General features: G+C 34.0%; 2 protein-coding genes across 2 annotated transcripts in view; one reads left to right on the forward strand and one right to left on the reverse strand.

Annotated features, from left to right (window-relative positions):
- LOC130443026 (CAD protein) overlaps window positions 1-26243 on the reverse strand; it is a 50747-nt gene that overhangs the window by 17875 nt on the left and 6629 nt on the right. Inside the window, exons 4-6 of the mRNA XM_056777470.1 lie at window positions 25525-25841; window positions 20271-23415; window positions 20114-20218 (exon numbers count right to left, since the gene is read on the reverse strand). Of these exons, the coding sequence (XP_056633448.1) occupies window positions 20114-20218; window positions 20271-23415; window positions 25525-25841 (3567 nt within the window). The remainder of the gene's footprint in view (window positions 1-20113; window positions 20219-20270; window positions 23416-25524; window positions 25842-26243) is intronic.
- LOC130443027 (uncharacterized) lies at window positions 732-17555 on the forward strand. The gene is made up of 4 exons (XM_056777471.1): window positions 732-1103; window positions 6100-6356; window positions 13662-15025; window positions 15896-17555. Exons 1-4 carry the CDS (start codon window positions 841-843, stop codon window positions 16286-16288), a joined length of 2277 nt encoding a protein of 758 aa, XP_056633449.1. The 5' UTR covers window positions 732-840; the 3' UTR covers window positions 16289-17555.

Below are 26243 nucleotides of genomic sequence, written 5' to 3' on the forward strand. Positions count from 1 at the left end.
ATTATTTAAAGTAAAATAATTGTACAAAAATTAACAACAAATTTTTTCATAATGCATTTTAAAAAATTTTTTATTCAGCTAATTTTTCCTTCTTACTAAGACTATATGAATTTCAGTCAAAATGTATTCATTAAAAATAATTCAATACCTTGTAACACATGTTTGTGAAAACCTTTGGTTTTAAATTTCAATATTGGATCGCCAACAGTAATATTTCAGATCAATTTGGAAATACCCTGTATAATTTATTTAGTAGTAGTCTTGTACCAGTACAAGATTCCAGATGAAACTTCACCATTCAATTTTTCAATTCAATTTCTATTTATTCCTAGGTATCTCAACAGACATGCTCCCAGGACAGCTCATTCAAGTGATTATTGTATACTTCATCGAAATCAAAAGTCCATACAATCAATATTCAACTTTCCACGAGAGAGTAGTATAAAATTTTCAATTAATCTATGGCTAATTTTTTTCTATTTACACCTTCAATATTTTGTACGATTTCGAAACGGAAGTGACATGATCTTCATATATCACGCCCTAATCTCGTGGATTTAGGTGCTATTCGAAATCTAGAAAGATTGAATACTTAAAGATTAATCACATCCTATCAAAACAGTGATTCCAGTAATCTTCAAATTGTGGTTCTTATAGCTACTACTATTCAATTTATACATACGTGTAGAAAATCAAATAAATTGTACTTGAAATTTTGAATTGATGTCGAAGTAGATAAACGATATCTGAACCAGTATCATACTGATTGCAGTAGTATCTGATGATAAAAAATTCAACCGCAGTCTTAGCGAGAACTAGAAACAATGCAGTTTGTTTAAAATGGGGGGTAAACAATCGAAAAAAACGAGCGAACAATCTAAGCTAGATCTTCTTACAAAAGTTGATGACAGTGTACAAAATGTAAATAGTAATGTATATAGTATCGGAAATTTAAATGATAGTGGTAAAAATGGTACCGTGAATTTAAATAAGTTAGATAGACAACATATCGAATATATTAAACAAGATTTACGTGATACACCTGAACTGTTTGTATTAAATAACATGATTATGGCTGTGATGTTTTTTGAGGATTATAACAAGTGAGTTTTTCATAATTTATTTAAAAGAAATTTGAACCAAATATCCTATAAGCGCATGTAATGACATAGGAGGTTACTATTACTCAAGATCTATTAAACGATCTACTGCTGCTTATATCTCTCTTCATGTATCATATACACTGTGACACAATCTATTGTGTCCCCTTTTCTTGCTGCGATACTGGGAAACCCAGTGTTTACAGCAGATCTATTAATCCCACTTCACTAGTCCAGAATGTGGGATGGTTATAGCTGCCAGAGATCTTCGTCTTCTATTTGGTGTAGTGCTCTGGTAGTGTTTCACATTTCAAGATAATATGGAAAAAGGTTTCGTCCTCTGTACAACAAAATCTGCACTCGGCATTATCTGCTAAGGTTAGCGTCTTCAGGTAACCATTGAGACTTTATTTAGATTTACTTTTACTAGCTGATACCACTGGCTTATCTGCCCCCGTTTAAGCGAACTTTTCAGCTATTTCATTTCCTTTCGCTTCGGTGTAACCCGGAATCCATTGTAGGGTACTTCATTTTCCTTGCCTAGCTCGTTTAATTTTTCTAGGCAATCCAAAACAAGTTTGGATTCTATGACATTGGAGCTTCAGGCTCTAATGGCTACTTGACTTGGCAATCTTTCAATTGCATAAACTTCTTCTTGGTGCGCTGCCCAGACTTTCAGAGTGTTTGATCTGGGCCCGTACACTCCTATTCCAGTTCTGTCTGTTGATTTAGGTCCGTTCGTATACCATTTAATGGCATTTCTGTTCATTTCTTAAGATCCCATTTATTTCTCTGCTAAGTATCGAGGTAAATTTTTTCTCAAAGCTGAACTTTTTCGATGGATTATCCTGAGGCATATCCCAGGTTTGGTCATTATTTAGAGACGGTTTTTCTTTGGCGATTCCGTCTTTGAACATTCTAAGTGAAGTTTTTTTGTCACGCTCTCCAATACTATATAGAGAGGTTGAATCACTTCTAGTGCAGTTTTTGGGTGTGATTTCATGCCCCGCTTGCACATAAGCCAGTCTATGAACCTTCGAGAATGTTTTTCGTGGTATTTAGACTAGTTTAAGTACCCCAAACCACTGTCCCATGTGATGATTGGTCCTAATAATTGCCGTGTACATCCACAGTAGGATATTTGGGTTTCAACTCCTCTCTGCGAAGTTTCTGCACACCATCAAGGTCAATAAAATGATACTAGCAGTGAGAAGGTTAAGTAGCATTAGTTAGAGTTTTATTTTAAGGTGTTAATATACTCTACAAGTGCTAATTGATATTGGATATTGTTCTCGACAGATTCTACCTAACAAAAATAGGCGTTGGTGAAATAAGTAATATCTCAAGTCATCGCCAGATACCTAAACTTTGCCACAGATAAATTTCATTAATTTACCCGCGATGAAGAACCATTATTCAATCTGATACATTCAAAGAAACCTCTTTTCTCTCTCTCTTAGCTCACGTCCATATTTTTATTAGGATAATTCAATGGAAACTAAGTTTTTGTTATGAAGGGGTTCGAATACATTTCATATTTTCATTTCATAAATCGTGGTTTGAATGATATATAACCGCTGAAGTTTCTTGTACTCACACTAAAATCTTGTGTAACAGTCATTACGAACGATTTGTAAAAAATTATAAAACAATTAGTGTAGTCACAAGATATAGATCAGGCTATGGGACTTTACGGGAACTGTTCTTCTGGATCAAGTAAATCACTTATCAGCTGATTGTGGATCTTAACCCATAACAAGATTCCAATCAGAGATTCTGAACGTCGCAAATTATAATACAGTATTTATTGCCCGAAAAATATAACTATATATATAACTATATATATATATATAACTATATATATATATATATATATATATATATATATATATATATATATATATATGTTCAAGATTGATATAGCAAAAAGAATATTAAATTAAGTGAATTTTTGGTATATTTTAGCAAACTCAACATGAAATATCAAGCATAGTATCTCGATGTGATATAGCTGTCTAAAGTGGCATTTAATTGTGGCAGTATGTTGACCACCACTTTCATCTCTAAATATTTATTCATCAAATACAATCTACTCAATACGGATATTGATAAAAGAACATAAACGGATTTATCCATATACTTCCAAATTCGTTCTCTTCTGCTGTTAGTAACCCGTCTACACAATGTTTTTTAAAGGTATTAAAAGTAGTCGTTCGTGGCGACAAACTTTCAATTTTTCTTCAGTTCTGCGCCGAATCGACTCATTAATTCAGCATAGCAAAGCATTTGGTGTCTAGTGTAAACCAGTGGATCCTTGTTTCGTTGATTGCCCCGAAATGATGCAGACACAACTTCGGATTGCACTTAAATAGCATCGAACAGAGCTATGAGGTAGTTTTGTTGTACTCGGTGCCTAATGTATGAACCTTTCTCCCCCACCCTCAATAGGCGGTCCGCGAGATCGTCGATTTTTGTCACCTTATCCTCCGTAGTACACGTTTACAAGGCATCTTATAGTGAACTATCAAAAACGTGCGACCACATCGAAAATCGTCAATTACTCAGCATCGTAGGAGAAGAGGTTGGTAGTTAATTAACTACCAGCCGGTTTGACGCTAAAATCCAGGTATCTGGTTACCTCGAGCGCTAGTTCTTTATCGTGTGGAACATATTTTACCTGTCCTCCTGGATTTGTACCTTGAGTAGTTGCGGCTGAAATTCTTTACGAGGCTTTTTCAAGTATGTAGTGAAAATGAACACAAAAATTATTAAAAATCTTATTCGGATCTTGTCTTCGCGGAAGCTGCTAGTTCATCGAGAACTTCCTCGGCTACAAATTCTCTACACCTGCGCGCATTTCAATTGTTGTTTTTTCCTTGGTCGTCTTTCGATGAGGATGACGGTTTGACATATTACATTTATACCAGGCTATTTGTCTAATAAAGATCGAAAAATAATTATATTTTTGCGGTGAAAAAACGCAAACATTTAAGATAGTTGTTTTTACCTTTCAGAAAAATAGTTAGTCAGTTACAGTAGCTCGAGCCGTTCGTTATATTGAATATTTCTTAATAATTACTCATTAAATCTGAGCAGCAATTGGTAGACAAATTTCGAATTTTTTTTACAATATGGCAAGTAATGAATATAATCAATCTTCAATGATGTATCAAATCAAGTATACGATTTCCAATATTATTGGATCATATTTACATATCAAGAGATAATTATGATCACGCGATTGGTTATAGGTACGTCTAAGATTTATTGTATCTATTTAATTTTGCATTAATCTCGTTAATTGAGCTTAAATAAGTACATACAACGAATAAATTGTTGCTGAAATGATATCAGATGTGCGTAGCTGCAAGGATAACTACTTGTACTTTAGACCTAGGTACGAACAAAAAGTTTTTTTACTATGATTGTAGACCACATGTTTACTTTTATAAGTCCCCTTGTAACATTGAAATTCAGTACTTTGGTTTCTTGATTTTATGCCTGACAAACAAGATGATTTTTCTATGATGTATTATGTTGAATCTATGAATCTTCGAGAAGAAAAATTATTTTCTATAAGAGGATCACGTTGAAAACATACTAAAAACATTAAAAATGTTCGGTCGATAAAACAACTCAACTTTGTTTTGAAATTTATTAAATGTCCTTTTCATTGTCGCTGTTTGGCAACGGAGCTTAACAATCGGAAATCAAATTCACTAGAATCAGATCTGGAAAATAAGCAGAATGGGGTAGCATTCAAATTCTCTGTTCGACGAAAAAAACTATAAAGCTTGCAGCAGTATGAGTATTTTCATGATGCCAATTAATCTCCCACGTAAACTATTTATACGATACACATTTTCTGACATACTAGTTTAGCAGTTCCTCTATAAAGCACTAAACCCTCGATTGCTATTTATGTTCGTAGTGACAGTACTCGTACTATATTATTAAGTACACAAAAAGCTTACATGTGGTGCCATTTCTGAGATTACATATACATGAAAGAATATTTTTAACAAAAATAACTTGTAAAGATAGTTTCTGCAGCAAATCTCGGTTTCTAAAGACAATTGTCGGTTTGCTTTTGTAAGCGACTGTTTCTGAAAAGAAATTACTGCTTGTTTATGTGAAAGACACTCTCTTAAAGCAAAGACAATTTCTGAAGACAAATACCGGTTTATTTTTAAACCAAACAGTTTCTAAAGACAGCTGAAGAATTATTTTTTGTAAAAGAGTGTCTCTAAAGACAAATGGCATATTCTTTCACGTAAATGACGGTTAGTTTTTGTAAAAAACAAGCTTTAAACGCAATAGACTGATTATTTTATGTGAAAGACAGTTTCTCAAGACAAATAACGGTTTATTTTTGAAAGAGACAGTCTCTAACGGCAAATGACGGTATGTTCTTAAAAAAACGGTCTCAAAAGGCAAATGACAGATTATAATTTGTAAAACAGTTTCTAAACACAAATGACGGATTATTTTTTGTAAAAGACATCCTCTAAAGGCAAATGATAGATAATATTTTGTTTCTTAAGACAAAAGACAGTTACTTTTTGTAAAACACTAGCTTTAAAGGCAAGAGACTGATTATTTCATGTGAAAGACAGTTTCCAAAGACAAATAACGGTTTATTTTTGACAAGAGACAGTCTCTAACGGCAATGACAGATTATTATTTGTAAAAGATATTTTATAAATACAAATGACGGTTAGTTTTTGTATAAAAAGGCAAGAGACTGATTATTTTATGTGAAAGACATTTTTTAAAGATAAATAATGGTATGTTTTTATCAAAAAAGGCAAATGACAGATTTTTTTTGTAAGGCAATTTCTAAAGACAAATGACGGTTTATAACTGACAGTCTCTAAAGACAAATTACCGTTTGTTTTTGCAAAAGATTGTCTGGAAAGACGAATTACATATTTCTTTTGCCAAAAGTCTCCAAATGTATAGTGAATTCTTACTAATTCTATTAAAATTTTTGTTGCAGATGTAAAGACAACTTGTTACAAAATAAATTGAGAAATCCAGAAGATTTCATAACGCCTGATGATATGTTTGAATTTGTCAACGAGAATACGATATTTCGTCCTCACCACGGTCCAAAAAAATTTGAATCTGAGCCTTTGATTCCCAAAAGAATATTTATGCCCAACAATACAGTAAGGGTATTAGGATCGACAGAAGATGCAGTAGAAGAAAATAATGATGAAGCCGTCGTTAGAATAGAAGAATCTCAAAGAAAAGGTACTACTTTCGATTACTGTACATAGTGGATCACAAAAAACAGTTCAATACTTGTTTATAAACATTATTTTTCATTTTTTACTTCTAATCCATGCAGTCCGTTGTTCTTTTTATTTTAGTCTTTTTACTTAACTAACACTCTTGTTACGTTTAGGCTAGGTATTAACTATGAGTCAAACCTACATCCATCAATATACCTCTTTTATCACTCATACTTCACTATTTCAAGAAGGATCATGCTTTATATCTCTATCAGAGGATACTATCATCTATACAAAAACAAACATTAAATCGTTCGAACCCTTGGACGAATCTTGTTTTATACACCATTACTAATAGGTAGCTGATTCTATACAAAAAGGCTTCGAATGGTCCATAAAATGTCAGAATATCTTCAAAAGGTACCCTCAGTGAAAATCAGTATCGTAGACGAGAGAAAAAATATGACATTTGAGAGAAAGAAGCTAGCGTTTAACAATTTTATGTTTGTGACGATATTATTCATGATAATCTTATTTGCCCCTCAGCTTAGAGCTAGTATCACTTATCTATCGGCAATGGCAAGTATTCAGTATCATAGCTTTTGGTAGTCCCAGTTCTGAGATGGCGACATCGTGAACTTGGTCAGATTCTCCTTCACTCTTTTAACAACCACGACAGTGTCATATTATTCGTCATCTGATGAAGTTGATTATGTGACTATGTCGGCGCAAACAGTGGCTAACACAATACAAGCAGATGTTAAATATTGAATGATTTCTGATTTTGTCGGGTTTCTTAGTCACATTTTTCTTGTAGTTGTTAGTGTTGATTATTTGGTCTTGAATAGTCTTCATGAATTTCTTGGTCTCTGGAAATAAAGTATTGCTCTAGTAAGTCATCTATTTAATGCTTTCTCAATATGCAGCTGGTGGAAGTCGTGATGAAGTCGGCTGTGCCATTATTTTTGCGACCAAGTTCAACTTGAGGTGGGCTTCACATGATTCAGACGAATCCATATCCGCCTCGGATGTAGTCCGATGTACGTCTGAGCTTTCTGATTTCTCCTCAAAGATTTCATGTAGTTTCAATATGTGACGGGAGTGTAGAATGAGAAGACCAAATAACTCTAATTTTTCCTTCTTTATGGTTTAATGTTTAGATGACTTTGATTGGTTTAGGTTTTTGTTCTTCGGCGTCATTGTTCGTATTAACTTCTAAATGCTTTTTAGGTATTGCATAGCATAGGTATTGATTTCCTGAGTTTAACTCGTATTTCATAAGTGATTTTACTTGTGTAGCGTCTGGAATCTACATTTCGTCTTCTTAAGGTCCAGTAATCTAGCCTGTTACAATCCGAAGTATTTATAGGTTTCCCAATTTTCCATTCCCTATAAGATATCCCCATTAGATGATTGTATATATCCTTTTATTACAATGCCTTTCTAAACGCGTAAGGTCTAAATCTAAACACAATGGAAGTCAATCGAGAATCGATGCGGTATATCAAGAAGATGATTGATGTGACACTTATTCGCTTCGTATTTATGTTTGGTTTGGAAACATACATCATAACTGTGAACTTAAGTTTCTAAAACGAAATATTTCAAGGCACAATACTCCAATCTCAAACTGTAGGTTCTTATCTTGAAACTATATTAAAAAAAGATTCAATCTGTTATCATTTAAAAACAATCTATATCACGACAAGCAAAGTACTTCAGTTACTTTATGTACGAGGCGACGACGCCACAAACTTAAAAAAATATTCATTTTATTTATATGAGATTTTTGCCACTCAGTTATCATATTTCTTAGAACAACAATGACAAAGAGGTTTATAAAATGCACAGTTATTGTTCGTTAATGACGTTTCCAATTTTTATGCTACCGTGATTTTGATTTTTTCAACCAATCTATACAGAGTGTTCCGAGACTTGATGCAAAAAATTCGGGAGTGAGTAGATGCCATGAAAATGATGCTGTGACATAAAAAATACTCATACGACCCATCGTTTCTGAGTTATAGGTCTTAGAACTTATATTTAAGTATATCTTCTAAATTATACATTCGAATATCATAAATTTTTAATAGATGATTACGTATGTCCGTGTAGTGTGTTTGACGAAATAAATAATTCTACACTACTATCTGAAGGCAAGGGGCGACACATGCCCAATGGTTAACAATCCGTAACTGTTACAGGGACAACCTGTACAATCTAAAGATAGCAAAATGATTTTTCAATCGATGTAACAAAAAGGTACTCCTTGTTTAACTGGTAAACGTTTATGGTTTAGGAGATATGGAGATTTATAGATCGTTGTACATGTCAAGGAAAACATTCGCCATAAAAAGATATTCTGAAAAAAATTATCATAAATTGTAATTATCTATTCAAAATACTTGTAGGAGGTATTAAAACACAATCAAACATTTCTTGGAGAACTAATGATTGAAAAAATAAACATTTGTACTAAATAATATCGAAGATGGAATAAGGAAAAACTTGTTTAATAACTTACTTCATGATATTTAATCAAAAATTGCAAGCGACTTAATTTGTTAATGTCAGTTTGCATCGTTTCAAAACCTGTTATCAATAATTTTTACATCGTATTTAAGTTTCAATATGGTACATGGCATGTACAACGATCTAAACCATAACTTTTATCAAGTTAAGCAAAGAATGTAGTTTTGTTAAAATATCGATCGAAAAATCCATATTTGCTATCTTTAGACTGTACAGGTTGTCCCTGTAAAAGTTACGGATTGTTAACCATTTGAAATGAGCCGCCCTGGGCCTTAAGATAGTAGTTTAAAACTATTTATTCTGTCAAACAAACTACTTGGACCCCGAAAAATCCTGTATATTAAAAAAATTTATAAAAATCTAATGGCAGCTCTCCCCGATTCAAAATCACTCAACTTATGCCCTCCTTAAGTCAAGCTCTTCCATTTGAGATATGAGTGAATTGGTTGAATTTGAGGAGAATTAAGCGCGGTCATCTAACATGATAACTGGTTTTTGGACAGTGCCCCGATACGTTTTGTACCAATCCCTTTGACGACAAATTTATTTAGTGATTTCATGACAAAGCTATAATTATCCACATAGTTATTACTGCGAGGCAGTTGTTCATTTTAATTTCAACAAGAAACCCAATAAACCAAATTAATTGAATGGACTCCATACAATTCAAATCCAACAATCGAGGATCTTTCAAACAACCTCAACCAATTTGGTCGATCAACTTGCAGTAAAGTGGAAAAATAAGTAGTGCTTTAATCTTTTAGATAAAAAAACAAAGCCAATCAATGCGTTACATGTTACTTTATGTTTCAACAGCGTTTTACAGAATCGTATTTTGATGGCTTGATTACTGGAGAGAGAGAGAAATAGAAAAATGGGTATTATATGACGATTCAAAGCGTAAAAGGTAGTGACCAAATTCCCACGTAGTAGTACAAAGCCGAGCTTGCCTCCAATCTTTGTTCGAATAGTATTCGGAGACTTTTGAAAATATTGTACCCTCAGGTTTCGATTTATTCCAATCGCTACATTTTCTTAGTAGGAAACAATATTTTACTCAAAAATCAATTGATTTTTTTTTTGGTTCGGCATTGAAAATCAGCGCACTAGTTGGCAAAATGTGTTGATAACGAAGATGATAATATTATTGATTAAAAATAAACACTTTTTGAAAATTTATCCGTTTGAATTTATATTAAGTAAACGACATTACATTCCATTCCCCCTTTGTAAATGTAATGCGATTATAGATAGAAAAACAAAGTATTTCTTCCATTTCATTTGCTAATAAATAAGTGCCAACAAAATAATATTCGTCATAATAGTAATCGAACTTTATTGAAATTATAAAAATCATAATTATCTAAATCACTTTTTTACGTTTCAACAAAAGATAAATTTGCTTTATTTTTATAATATAATGCTCTGATATCAATCTAATAGATACCTACATATCTTCTGATGTAACTGAGATATTTATCGAAGTAAAATTTCTTTTATTGATTCTTTTTATAACCCAATAAAACAACTTTCTGTAAATATTTTTCCATTGTTAAAATAAAAAAAGTTCAAAGAAAACAGATTTTAAAGGAGAGCAACCGAAAAATTTTTGGAGATAAAGTAGAAGAATTTAATCACACCCCGCAAATAAAAATTACTAATAATGTTACTAATTTTTGTTTATCTTGGATTTACACAGATTTCTCATAAAAAATTGTAACAGTTTTTGAAGTTACTCAGTTTTTTAGAAGTATCAATTTTAGTTATATAATATGTAACAATAAAACTCAAATAATGTACGTCTTTGTTCTTCATTCAGCTTGTAGCATTCTAGGACGGTTTGCTTTTGAATCTACTTCCTAATTTTTCTTGTCAGATAGTCCCAATTTCTATCTTTTTTTTAGGCTTACATAACACATCATTCAATAAGCTGTGTGAAAAACTAAAAAAAACACATTTTTTGGCAAAAATCGATTTTATTCATCTATATAATCTCTTTCAATACCAATACAATCATTCCAACGCTTCTCTAACTTCTCGATGCCATGCTTGTAGAAGGATTCAGTTTCAGCAATTGCTTCTTCATTTGAATTGATTTTCTACTGTAGAACATTTTTTTGAGATCATCAGCGAATAGCCAGTAGTCACTGGGAGGCCCGGTCTGGACTATACGGTGGATGGGGAAGCAATTCGAAGTGTAATTCGTTTAATTTAACCATCGTGTCATCGACTTGTAACTCGGTGCATTGTCTTGGTGAAACGGTGGTTTTTTCTTCGACTCTCCCTTCTGGAGAGAATATTCCATGCGCATCCCACAATACTGAAGCCATAACTCTCCCAGCTAACTGATGTGCCTTTGAAAGCTTCGAACGTGGTTCACCGGCTGCAGTTCACTAAGATGATGATAGTTTTGATTCCGGAGAGAAGTGATGGATCCATGTTTCGTCCATTGTCTTTCTCATGGTCAAATGTTCATGCATAATTGTAAACACAAAGCCTTCTGATATTTTTACAGGCTCAGCTATCTCACGTAGTTTCAATTCACGATTAGATATAACTAATTTGATGTTTTCTGGAATAACCACTTCAATTGGACGACCAGAACGTTCACCATCATCGGTGTCTGTACGACCACGTTTAAATTCAGCAGTCACTTTTTATTAAATAATCGAAATGTCATTAAATTTGACACATAGTCTTTTGAAAGTTGGTACTTCATAAACGTCATTTGACAATAACAGCACCGTCTGTGTGTCAGTCATACGACTTATTGCGAGTTCTCTTCGTTCTCTATTTTCATCATAGGAATCATCTATTCTCACAACTGAATTTTCTATTCTTTATGTCCCCACAGATTTTTGTACATCTGTAAAATCCAAAACCAGCACACCTCCTCCATTAACTTCATTCTTTCAGATTTTCTTTACGAATCCGCATCATTATTGTGGCTCTCGTAATTTCCTCTAATCTTACTTTCTTCGATTTGTATGTCATGAAGACAGATTGCATTCTACAAATTTATCCTAGAATCGTCTGCATCAATGGATTGTGCAATATTTTCAAGTTCGGAAATATCTGAAATTATTGTGACATCATGGTTCCATTAATAAATTCTTTTATCATTTATCACAATTTTTAGTTGACTCTAGTAGCTCTGGATTATTATTTATTTCATTCGTATCATTTCTCAAGTATCTAATGTTTAATGAAGGGGACATGAGATTTATCTGGAAAAATACCAAAACTTAGATGTTAGTCACGTATTTCACAAAATTTATACTTAAAAAAAGTAAAAAGTGTGAGACTCTTCATTCAAAGTGAATATGAATAAATGAAAAATGTATACCTCCACATAAAAATATATTAATAACTTAATATTATGATTTAAAAGTAAATTTTCATACTTACCTATAAATGAATGAAAAAACAAAAAGTAGGTTTTGAAATCACTTCGTCAAAAACACGACAAGATTTTGCAGACGCCGCACAGCAGTTTGACCTTACTTATACTATTCTTTCAATACTCTTTAAAATCGTAATTTGAACAAAAAAGAGATACATACTTTAATAAGTTGTATCTACACAATTCAGTCAACAGAGAACATTGAAATCGAAATTTAAAAGAAAACATTAAGTTACGCTCATTTCTGGCTCTACCGACGATATCCCCGAGAATGTAACATAAAAAATCGAAACTTCTCCCCTCCTAAATAGAGATATATATATTTTTATTTTTTTTCAAACAAGCCTACATACATTGAAGAGCAGCTTCGTCCAATTATTATAATTAAAAGTTTTCTGGTGGCCCCATCGATCACCTGATTTAGGTCCTTGGCAATTCATGTTTTAAATCCAAATATTCGAAGATCATTATATTTTCAGCATTTGGAATGTTTCATAAAAAATGTGGTAAATTATTCAATTAAAAACAAATTAAGAGGATTAGTTTTCTATTTTTATCCCCACGTTGAATCCATAACTGGAAGCCTCTTTTCGAAAATATTTTCTTTGTAGAACATTTTTTATTTTCGTCTCTATGTAATCGCTTTTCGCCGAGATAATGTTCAATGAAATGACTACCATTTGACACACGGAATTGCGAAAAACTTTGATTTTCTTGTTTTCCTGAGGTATCTCGAAATCAACGTGTAATTTAAAAAAAAATGGGAAACTTTGAATTTTAATATCAGAAAATATTATCATACCTAATTTTTTGACATATTTTTCTTCCGGTCCAAAGAAAACGCACATGTAATGAATTATTTCGAGGTATAAATTCCATTTATAACTTTAATAATTCCGAGACTTCTTACAAAATCAAAAAAATTGCAGTTTTCCGTAATATTCGAGGCTTTCCCAGAAACATTTGGGCTGACCAACTCGAAATTCGAGATGCTGGGACCAAAAGTGCAATTGGCGAGATTTAAGGTGTTAAATTGTAACGCATTTGGCTTATTTTTTGGCCAGGTATCGTTTATCCTTTCACAAATACGGCTTTAACCGTTTCTGTAATAATTTTTCCACGTAAAAATAGTCAACACCAGAAATTCATTTTCTTTATATCAACCCCTTGTATTTTAATAGTAAAATAAGTTTTTAATAGTAACTGATGTCATTTCTGCATGCATCAGTGACAATTTCAAAATGTCTATCTTCGCAACGAGTAGACGAAATTTCGAAAAGATAAAAGTCATGAAAAAAATTGGGTGTTTCGTAATTCAGGCTTTACTGGTTGCAAATATTTTTTTCAAATCAAGTTTTTACTAAATATAATACATTGTATCTTTTTCAGGTTACATCAAATTAAGGGAACTGAAAAAAACAAACATTAGAGATAGTGGTTCTCCTATACTTCCTTTAGATTCAATAGAAAGCAATTCTAGGAGTTCCTCCGCTTCTTCAGAAACGGCATACACGACTATTTCGAATCTTAAAACTCCCAAACCCATGGATATAAATGCAGCTCTAGAAAAACAAGCTTCACAATCAACTGGTTTTCCTAGATCCTGTTTTTCTTACCGAAAAATTAAGAAGATTTCTTGGGATCCCGATGAACTCAAAGGTGAAAATATATCTGAAGACGACTTATTTGAAATAGTGTCATACATAAATTCGAAAAACTTTATGACGCATATTCAGAATGAACCAATTTTAAACGAAGTCGCCTCAAAATTAGGTGTCGATTTAGAAGACATATGCGAAGCAAAAGTGATTCAAGAAAAAATTTATTGTAACGTTAGTATAGAAGAAAAATACATCCCGTGCGAAATAATGCCTTGTATTAAAGCAAAATGGCCTTTGGAGCAAACCTTAACTTTTCTCAGTAAGGGAGAACGCGATGCCGAACCGAGGCAAAGATTTGTTTTCCCAACATCGTATATGATTGAAGAAATTAAAACTTTAGATTGTGTCTTATTACCTAAAGGATACATAGAAACTAAAGGGAAACGCAACGACGTGGATATATCATGGGAATTATGCTTTCCACAAGCACAAAAATATTTAGAAACGTGCATGTCATATTCGCAAATCAAAAGTTTGTTACTTCTCATAACTCTTCACAAGACTTTTATCGAACCTAAAACTAAACATTTAGGGTTGACGGTGGATCATATTCGAAATTTTTTACTTTTAGAATGCGAATCAAATTGTAGTGATTGGCCTGAACATAGATTGGGTAGTAAACTAATTAAAGTTATTAAAAGACTGAATAGTCACCTCTCCAAAGCTCATCCACACATTCCCGACTTCTTCGTTTCCGGTAAAAATATACTCAACGACGTAGCAAATAGAGAAATTAGAAAATCTCATAAGGTTTTAGATGAAATTCTACAAGCACCTGTTATGCACTTTATGATTGCCCTGAGAAATATTCGATACACCAACGGCAAAACCTTTTATCCTCCTCTAAATTTTAAAAATCTCTACGATATTTTAGTAAAAACTGGCATAGAACACTCCAATCCACAACTCGCTGCTAAAACCATCAAAAAACCAAAATATTCCGATCCCGAAATGACATTTTTAATGTTCAAAGACGTTAAAAAGAGGAGAACAATTTTAAAACAAAGGATTGAGCAAGAGGAAATGGAAGAGAGGAGGAAAAAAGAAGCGGAGGATAAGCGAAGGGGATCTATTGACTCGATAAACGTCGAAGTAAGTATTTAATTCTATAAAAAATGCTATTTCATATTAAAGAATCTGGAAACTTAGCTTGAAACTTTAGGGCTTTGAAGGCTTGCCCAGGAGCTCAATGTAAGGGTTGTGTTGACGTGGTCTGCAGTTTCTTCCTCCTTCATGCATCATGGGTATTTCAGATCGTCCGTTATACCAATAGCAAGGAGGTGGCGTTTTACATAATCGTGCCAGAAGACATTTGTTTGTGTCATGCCAGGCGTTTAAATACATTTCTGCAGAGTTTGTAGTTAGAGCGGATTGCTTAGAGATGTAAAAGCTATACTAAGAATGGTTTTTTGACACATTGGTGTTTTTGATGCTTCCAGTCTGCGATAGAATGAGCCACATCGTACCCATAATTAATAAACTAAATTTGGTTTCCGGTTTCCTAATGAATATAAATCTTTTCATAGAGATCCAGTTTGAAGAGGTTATAGTATATAGTATAAGGTTGTAGATGATATGATGATCCTGTTCCGTTAGAAATCAATTTATTCAATGTCATGATGACGTTAAATCGCATTCCTCGAGGTTAAATTCTTTTATATAACTATTATTTTCATACTTTGTGTTGATGGAAAATAATTTTTATTCTGCGTATTGGTTCGTTTCTTTGTTATTCCTTTTTTAATCGGTCCAATAATATAGAATAATTGTCACTAATAATTATTTTTCCCGGTTTCATTTAGTCTGCAGTAAAAAATATTTGAAAGGTGGTCCTTTATAGGAAAAATATGAAAATGTTATTTGTGGCGACCTCTATCCGTCAGACTGGGGAGTTACATTTTATGACCATGTTGATTTATCAAATATTACATGTTCATATTAAGTTGCTGTTTTTTTTTTCAGTGGACATGTGAAAAAGATTTTGATATACACAAGAAAAGAGCCCTGATACTATTTTTCATAAACACCTTCCTGGGCATAGCAAAGAAAGGTTTGAAGTTGTCGAAGATGAGGGCGAAATTTTATCTTAAGCAAGCGTATTATTTAGCAAAAATTTTAGAAGAACAGTGTCCAGCGTTCACCGACGACGTGAAAGATCATTTGAAAACCATAAATGAACTGGAAAAACAATGTGTTAGTAATTACGGACATAAGGAAGACTTAAATAGTACAAGACCATTTAACAAAAAAGTACCAATAACAAATATCACGAATACTAAAAAGATTACTGCTATTAATGAGGGTAAGACAAGGAAAAGTGTAACATTTATAGAAAATCACAAAAAATCAACGTGACTAACCTCAACTTTAAAATTCATTGAATACAAACTTTTGAAAAGTAGCACTGTTCACAAGTATACCGAGTTGTAGTCAAAACCGACTAGTCGTAACCAAATCATACGAACCAATTCAAAATTTTATTTTACCGAGAACAATCTTAGTTTACCCAGTTGCGTCGTGGATTTCTCTCCTTTCAATCAAGATAGTTTTGGCATGACTAGCTTGGCCAAGAGATCAGACTCATTCATCAGCTGGGTGCAACTCAAATCATTCATTCTCCAACTATTTTCCCTTGAGACACAAGTCGTTGGCGACGAGAATAGGATGCTTTTCTATCCAATAACTCTTTTATCCATCAAGCTCTCTAAGTGTAAAAGAGCCTAGACAATAATTTATCTGGGAATTCAAGACGTTCAACTATTCGGCTCTATTACGGGAAAATTTGGATAGCTGATGATGTGGCACACCAACCGCTTGGAACCGAAGAAATTTTTGACGTGAATCGGAAACTTTTGGTAATTCTGCGCTATTAGAAAATTTTAGTATTTCAACTCTATGGTTGAGATAGATTCAGGTAGCAATTTGAAGCGCCACAACAATTGGTTGATTAGCCAAGAAACATGCCACAGAAAATGTCCTGTGGTATTCCGCTGAATGCTGATGATAAGCTAGATGGTAGATGACCGTTTCATGGTCCTCCCCGATATCAGAAGATGGTGCGCCGGAAGAGCAACGTCATCAAGCTTACACCCCTTGATATTTAAGAGATTTTGTTGGCAATATCGACCGGGTGGAAGACTATTATAAATAACAGTTCCAGTGAATGAAGTTATGTCCAATTGTAGATGTTTAGCATTAGTCAGTGATACCCGATAGTAGGTTTTGAGTAAAGTACAAAAATACATTGTGTATACGTGTGTGCAGATCACGTGTGCTCATACAATCCACCCGTAAGGTCACAATTTCACTATTGCTTTTTGTCATTTATGTCACACTATTTTGTAATAATGACAAAACAAGAACTATTAGGTAGATAAGTCGTTGACCCATGAACACGGAACTAAAAATTAGGATCCGAATTAATCCAGAATAACCATTTGGAAAGTGTGCATGAACTATCTCGGAATCAAAATCATGAACGAAACTAATTTTTTGAAATATTTCGCATCTAAGTTGTAAAATTGGTAATTTTTTTAGTTTTTTTTTTAAGAATAATAATTCGATCATTTTCATTTTGTTGTAAATATGTTATCATTTTCATTAATATAATCTTTTTCTACGATATTTTGTTTCTGTTTACTACATAATCCTTCAGTGATGAAACTTATTATATTTTGTATTATACTAGAATTGCCATTAATCTTTTTGGCTATGGCAACACTGTCACTAATATTTGTAGTCAAAACCCCACATTTTAGAACATAACCTAGATAGAGTTGTAAGTGTCCTACAACGAGTTAAAACTATCTATACATGGCAAAACACTTATAGTAAAATCATGAAAATTTCCACGTTTGGGATTTCGGATACGATCTTCTTAACTAAAATATTTTCAAAGATGGCAGACTTCCAGTTCTACCGAACTTTGTTTGTTATATTAAATGGAACTCCCTGTATATTAATAATTATGTAATAGCACTATGCTTTTATTACTCAAAATTATATTAAAACAAAAGACCGAAAGCAAACACGAGCCAAAGAAAAATCCTCTTCTATTACATTGGAGTAGGATTAATTGCCACGAGTTTTTCAAGATAATAATTAATCATTGTAAAAACGATAAAATATTCAATTTCTTATCACAATAATATAATAAAAACAATATGACATCATACTTTTCGTAAAATATATCATCTATATATTTTGTAACTAAGAAATTTTTCTATCTTAATTATATTACTGAGTGAAACTTTGGTTAAATAACATAGATAAGTGTCACAATTTACTACGAAGGTTGTCTGAAATGTTTCCTACCTCAAATTGAAGATGTCTTATCAACAAAAATATGGAAATATATTTGCGCATGCGTTAAGAGATTCTCACTAAAATTTCTGTTTGACAATTGTATAAATGAGTCGTCGGATATCGAGATCTCAATAAATATGTATGATTCAAAGGCAATACGCTTACACAAATGAAAGAGGAGTTAGACACTGTGTACAGACTCTGCACCTTCATTTACGACCCTATAGTTTAGGGAAGGTGAATTTGAATCGCAACAACAAGCAATAACATCGAAAATGTTCATCAGATGGTATTGGACGACCGTAGGATTTAAGTAAGATATATAGGAAAGGCTATCGGCATATCACTGAAGAATTATGCAACTGTAAGTTATTGACACGGACAAAATTAATAAATATTTTTGCGTTGATTAATAACTGTGGATGTCCATCATTTTCAACAAGTGAAAAATAGTTCAACTTGTTTCGCTGAGGACGAGAATCATTATAAGATGACCCATACGCGGGATCCACCACTACACTCCTGAAACGAAAAAATACTTAAGACAGTCGATTGCAAAGATGACACCGGTTCCAAAAAAGGCATAGACGGTTTCAGCGGCTGGGGTAGTGATGGCGACCGTTTTTTGGAATAGTTTTGTGATTGTGTTCATCCACTATCTTCAAAAAAGTGGAACAATAATAGGAGAGTATTATGCATCATTACTTGATACGTAGTGTGGTCCATGAGTTCTTAGCCTAATATAGAAACAAAGGTCATAAAGAAAAAAAACTACACAATTTTCAGAACATCTGACTAAAGCTTTTATGCCACTATAAAAATATGAGGCATCTTTGAAGATCAAATGTTCGTACACCGCCTGTTTTTCGTTCCATCTTCGCTGTTAAATCTTTTACACTTTAACTTAGCCTCGCGAACTTTTCGAACAAAAAACAGTCGAACAGGACCAGATGAAGGCTATATGGTTAGTGTTCAATCTCTGAGGCCACAGTCGTCATAAAGTAAGCCCATTCCTCGGCTGATTTTGCCGCGACTTTTTCGATAATTTTTAGACGAAATTACCTTAGTAAATCGAAGTAGTATGCCTCGTTCAAGGTTGTATTTGATTCCTCAAAGTCAACAGTCCCAAAATATTGTAGCCATCACTTTTTTATCCTTTCCGTGTGGTTTGTTTTTTTTGGCACGGGCTCTTTCCGATGTCATTCCACGGAATCTTCTTTGGAACTTCATCGCTCGCTTTTATGGTTCTCGCGGCAAAGCTCTAATAATCGCTCAAAAACATTCTACTCGACGCTGTTTTTGCAATGCAAAGAATTCGAATCAATCACCTTGCACTAATTTTTGTCATCCTTAAATGCTCAAGTAGGATCCTTAACATTTCTTTTGTTTTTAGGCTCCGGTCACTTGGAACAATTTAACGTTTTCTGGAGTAGTTACCGTCAAAAGACCTCCCGCGTATGGGTCATCTTATAATGATTCTCGTCCTCAGCGAAACAAGTTGAACTATTTTTCACTTGTTGAAAATGATGGACACAAGTCACCGTAATCAGCTTCGATTCTGTTTTTGATTTGAGTTGGGGTTAATCTTTCTTTAGTCTAAAATTTTAAAACAACGCGAAACTCAACTTGAATTACAGAGTTAAAAAGGTTAAAGCTTCGGTGTATAAAGAGTATATAGACGTAGAAGGAGAAATGGTTACAAAAAAAAAAAGTCTTGTTAGGTCGGAACTTTTCAGACAACTTTCGTAAGGAGCACAGATTTCTTCCTTATTTGAAAAATTTTGGAAATATTGATATTTATTACTATGTGGATGATTTTGCTCGTTGTTTGATTTATCCGAAGGAGTATTGTTTATTTAATAATTTATTACTCACCTTCACTCCGTGTTCAGTGTAAAAATCAGCAGTTCCTAAACTAGCATATAATTTGTATCCCATTTTTTGTAACGATCTCATGCTCGGCAAAAACTCCGCTTTGTGCTACGGATAACAAACATAAATCAAAATTGGATTTTTTTTAAGCAACACTCACTTTGTAAGTTCCAATCGAGAGTAAAATTGATTTTTTTGGAATGTTGAATCCGGTACTCATCAAAGCTTTCAAGTAGGCCTCGTATCTGTTATCTCCGAAGCAAGCTACTTCTCCCGTAGAAGCCATTTCAACGCCGAGCATAAAATCGGCTCCGGCCAATCTCGAAAAAGAGAATTGCGGTACTTTCACTCCGACTCTGCCGCAACCGGAAAGTATATCCACAGGTTCCACTTCTTCTCCAACTATAACTCTCGTTGCCATAGCGACAAAATCGTGATTTAACGTTTTAGAAACGAACGGAAACGATCTGGAAACTCTTACATTACATTCGATCACTTTAAGATCGTTATCTTTTGCTATTAGTTGCATGTTAAAAGGTCCTGTCACTTCTAAAGACGCCGCTATAGATTTAACAATGTATTTAATTTTAGCTAATGTCTCGCTATTTAAATCTTGAGGGGGTGTTACGAGAGTGGCATCACCGGAATGTACTCCGGCGTTTTCTACGTGTTCCGATACGGCCATACAGAGTATAACGCCGTCACAAGCTACCGCATCGACGTCTATTTCTTTACTTTCCAATAAGAATTTCGATATTACGACAGGGTGTTCTTTACTAACGTCACTAGCAGCGTTTAGGTAAGTTTCTAGATCTTGATTCGAATGGGCAACGTTCATAGCCGCTCCGCTTAGGACGTACGAAGGTCGAACTAAACAGGGATATCCGACTTCCTCGCAAAACTCAATGGCGGATTTGAGGTTAGTTAATTCTTTCCAATGCGGTTGCATAATTCCAATTCTATCCAACATACGTGAAAACTTGAATCTATTTTCTGCTCCATCGATTGAATCCGGAGACGTGCCTAAAATACGAGTCTGTTGCCTGTGTAAATCCATGGCAATGTTATTCGGTAACTGACCTCCCATTGATAGTATAATACCGGTTGGATTTTCTATATTGTAAATATCCATGACAGTTTCGAATGATATTTCTTCGAAGTACAACCTATCCGACATATCGTAATCGGTACTAACAGTTTCTGGATTATAATTAACCATTATAGTTTTCTTATTCAATCTTCTTAATTCTCTTAGGCAACCCACAGCGCACGAATCGAATTCAACGGAACTACCTATTCTATAAACTCCCGATCCTAGTACCATAACGTGTTCATCTTCGAAACTCAAATCGTGTTCAGAAGCATTGTACGTTAAGTACAAATAATTCGTCGTGGCAGGCCATTCTGCGGCAACGGTATCTATTTGTTTCACGAAGGGCATTACTCCGAATTCTTCCCGTTGCATTCGTACAGCTAATTCCGTACTTTTAACGGCGATAGCTATCTGTTTATCCGAAAAACCCATCTGTTTAGCGATAAGCAGGACTTTATTCGGTAAACTGTGTTGATCGAAAGTCTCCAAAAGAATCATATAATCGATTATATTTTTCATTTTTTGTAAAAACCATCTGTCGATTTTGGTGAGTTCGTATAATTTTTCGATGGTGTAATTGTTTTTTAAAGCCGCCGCTAGAACGAACATCCTCTTATCAGTTGGTTCTTTTAATTCTTCGTCGTTTACCGGTTTCAAATAAGGATCGAATCCGGAAACGTTTTCGTCTACCATCCGTAAAGCTTTTTGGAAAGCTTCCTCGAATTTTCTTCCGATAGACATTACTTCTCCGACGCTCTTCATGGAACTCCCTATTTTACTACTGACTCTACTGAACTTGTGAAGATCCCATCTTGGTATTTTTACAACGCAATAATCCAAGCTCGGTTCGAAACAAGCGGTTGTTACTCCGGTAACTGAATTGTTAATTTCTGGTAATGATACACCTAAAGCTAGTTTTGCAGCTACATATGCTAGAGGATATCCCGTAGCTTTACTAGCTAAGGCAGAACTTCTCGATAATCTAGCATTTACTTCGATAATGTAATATTCTTCGGAATTGGGGTTTAAAGCGTATTGGATGTTACATTCTCCTACAATTCCAAAATGTCTGATAACCTTGATAGCTGTTGTCCTAAGCATATTGTATTCTTTATTGGATAGAGTTTGACTGGGTGCTACTACTATTGACTCTCCAGTGTGAATACCTAAGGGATCAACATTCTCCATATTACATACTGTTATACAATTATCAAAAGCATCCCGGACTACTTCATATTCTACTTCTTTCCATCCCTTTAACGATTTATCGATAATAAGTTGGTTGGAATGAGCTAGAGCTTGTAGAGCTAATGTTTTCAATTCGTCTTTGTTGTTGGCGAATCCTGATCCTAAGCCGCCCAAAGAAAATGCCGCTCTAGCCATTACGGGATAACCTAGTTGATTTGCTGCGTCTAAAGCTTCTTGTACGGAATGAGCTGCCATACTAGGAGCAACTTGTTCCCCGATTTCTCCTATTCTTTGACTGAAAACTTTACGATCCTCGGTGTCTATTATAGCTTGTATAGGTGTGCCTAAAATTTTGCAATTATATTTGTCGAAAACTCCGCGATATTGTAGTTCTATTCCGCAATTTAACCCGGTCTGACCGCCGAATGTAAGTAGAACTCCGCTAGGTCTTTCAGAACATATAACTTGTTCCACATATTCCGCTACTAAAGGTAAGAAATATACTTTGTCGGCTAAACCCTTTGAGGTTTGAACAGTAGCAATATTCGGATTTATAAGAACTGTTTGTATGTTTGCTTCTTTTAGAGCTTTAATAGCCTGAGAACCTGAATAGTCAAATTCTCCTGCTTGTCCAATGGAAAGTCCACCTGAGCCTATGATGAGAACTTTTTTAATTGTTGGTGTGGTGGATTGATCCTGATCAATTTTATATCTCAAAGTATCGGTCATCAGTTGTTTAAGATTACAAGTAGTTCCTTTCTTAATGGCTTCTAGGAACACCTCAAATAGATTTTCAAGATCTTGGGGACCTGCCATATGTTCTGGATGAAACTGCACACTGAAGAACGGCAAGGTTTTATGTACAATACCTTCATTAGTTTTGTCGTTTGCATTTGTGAATAGAGGTTCCCAATTCGAAGGCAGAGATGTCGTATCAATTGCGAAACCGTGGTTTTGAGATGTCATGTAACACCTGCCAGTATCGTGGTGAATACATGGTTGGTTATGACCTCTATTTCCGTACCTAAAAATAATATTATAAATGTAATTGTGTCAGCGTTACAAAAAGATCGTTCAACGATTCAACATACCTGTGGAGAGCAGAAAGAGATATGGAATAAAAGTTGAAAAAGCGTATACTATAAATAACCAGAGTAGCGCTGGTATGGACAAAGGTATGTTATGAATGAAGCCAATGTAGATGAATAGAGAATTTAATGACATTTTAGACTCAAACAGTTTATTATTGACATTTCTAACAACTTGTGTTGTACAATAGTGTGAAAAGTCGTACAGGGCGTAAATAATATTTAGGGCTTCCTTTCGCATCTTTTCATATACACAAATTATTCTTCTTTTCTCTATCCTCCATGTTGTTTTACATCGTTGCTATGTTGTAGATTTTTTTTCAGTTGTCAGCTCAAAATTATAAGTTGATTTGTTTTATTTTTTCAATTTTGCGTTTCGATAAAATTGAAGAAATAAATAAATAAGTTGATTTTTGGCCTCGTCAGCAAGTTGCCTCCATAATTTTTTATCCTCAGTCATATCTACTTCTGCACAAGGCCCTTACATCTTCACCCACTTGGTCATCTCATTTTGCTCTTGGTCTTCCAAGTGGAAGCTTCCCTCCTGGTTGACCTCTCCACACTCTTCTTATTGTTGTCTTCTTCTTACATGGCTTACATGGCTCAGCCAATGAATTCTTCTACTTCCTATCACAGCCACAATATCTGGTCGTCTGTTCCGGTCTCTAAGTTCTCTTGTTTTTCAGTATTCTCCATACTTCTTCGAAAACTGTCCCACATATCCTCCTCAATATTTTATTTTCAAATGTTATTAACTTCTTCTGTTTGTGTTTTGTTAGTGTCCACACGTCAGCTCCATACAATAAAACTGACAGTATTATGACTGTGTATATTCTCTCTATTTTCGTATTTTTTGACAGCAGTTTACTTTTAAGTAATTTCGATAGGCTCCAAAAACATCTACTTGCTGCAGTTAACGTTATCTGTATTTCTTCTTCTATTTTATTGTTGCTGTTCATAGTAAATCCTAGGGATTCTTCAGTAATTTGGAAGTTCTATCCTATAACATCCAGCATTGAATGATTGGGCTCTGCAACTCTTCCCACTTTTATATATTTAGTCTTTGACTGTTAATAAACTCCCAAACAACAATTCAGATTAAGAACAATATGAACCCTGGGAATAAGTGTTCTCTTTCTTTGTAATGTTTTCTATCTGACATATTTAAATCAACAACAATTTAAAATTCGGATTCATTCCAAGTTTGCCATAGCCTAAGACATGGACAGTCGGTAAAAATCTAAATTTTATTACAGTGACTAACAATTCGTGACCTCTGGAGGTGGTAAAACAATATACTCAGTCTGTTTTTATGCATTACGAATAAAATTATTGATTTTATATATACAAAAACAGCACAAGACACATTGGTACAAACAACTGTCGCATAAAATTGTGAATAGATAATCATTGAAACGTCAAAAGTCAAAACAAATCTGAGCACTGTCTTTCAAGATTCAGAGCAAAGAGATCTGTTCAAAAATTTATACAACCGAACGCAAACAGTGCAGTGAGATCGAAATAAAGTGGATTGCCGAACGATACCGAATAATCAGAGTCATTAGATGTACATAGCCGAACGTAGTATGTGAATTATATTAATGCAGTCCGGAAGAGCGATCGAAAAGGTGATTAAAAAAATTCGCGCCGAAGCTTATAAATCAGGTATTAGACTGTGTTTTTCCGCTGCTACAAACTGGGTTTGCCGGATTAAGTTGGAATTTCTGGAACCGTTAGTGATATTTATATACCACCACTAACACAACACTCACAATTAAAGAGTCTAACGCACGTTTCGATAACCAAGTTATCGTCTTCAGAGACTTAAGGTAAACTAAAACAGTTTTAGTCAGTGAAGACAATAAACTTGGTATTCAGTATGGGTTTGCCGGAATTCCCATATGACGCTCGGTAATCCTGGATTTTCAATAATCCGGCACACTTCAATCGCCGAAGATGCTGAATCGGCAGCAGTTTATTGTATTACAAAAAAAACTTCTAGAAATGTCGGTTGTTATTTAAAATTTATTTATTATTGTACTCACTTCATTTTGTAGCTAGTACATCCAATAGCTATTGAGAGAAGCTGGTGCCCCAAACATATACCAAAGATTGGTTTGATCTTATCGGTTCGTCTTAAGACATTTTTTATATTTTCTATTGTTTCCAGACACATTTGTGGATTTCCTGGTCCGTTACTCAGAAAAAGTCCGTCGTATTCATCAATATTAAATTTGTGATTCCAAGGCACAACATCAACTCTAACGCCTCTATTGAGAAAACATCTAATTTGATTATATTTTAATCCACAATCTACTACACATATTCTTGGAGAACCTTCAATGTTGTAAGTTATCGGTTTCTGTGAGAAAAAAAAAACTATATTGTTATCAAAAGCTCGTTTATATTCAAAAATTCAAAACAAATAATGTATGTGGATAATGTATGTCAAAAATAAAAAAACTGTGATTATTTTTCAATATATTCTCCCTTTATTTCCACACACTTAAAAGAACGTCTATCTAAAGTTTTTATGTTACTATAAAAATAAGATGCATCATCAGAGTCAAAATGTTCGTACCCCGCCTGTTTAAATTCATCGTCGCTGTTAAAAGTTTTCTCCTCAATTGGCCTTCAGCAAAAAATAGTCGGACAGGGCCAAATCAGGGCTGTATGGTAGCTTTGTAATCTCTGTGAAGCCATATTCGTGTACAGTAGTTTTGAGAAGCGGCTTTTTTGATAATTTTCTGACGCAACTGCATTA

This window comes from Diorhabda sublineata, chromosome 4, assembly GCF_026230105.1.
Source record: "Diorhabda sublineata isolate icDioSubl1.1 chromosome 4, icDioSubl1.1, whole genome shotgun sequence".
NCBI lineage: Eukaryota > Metazoa > Arthropoda > Insecta > Coleoptera > Chrysomelidae > Diorhabda > Diorhabda sublineata.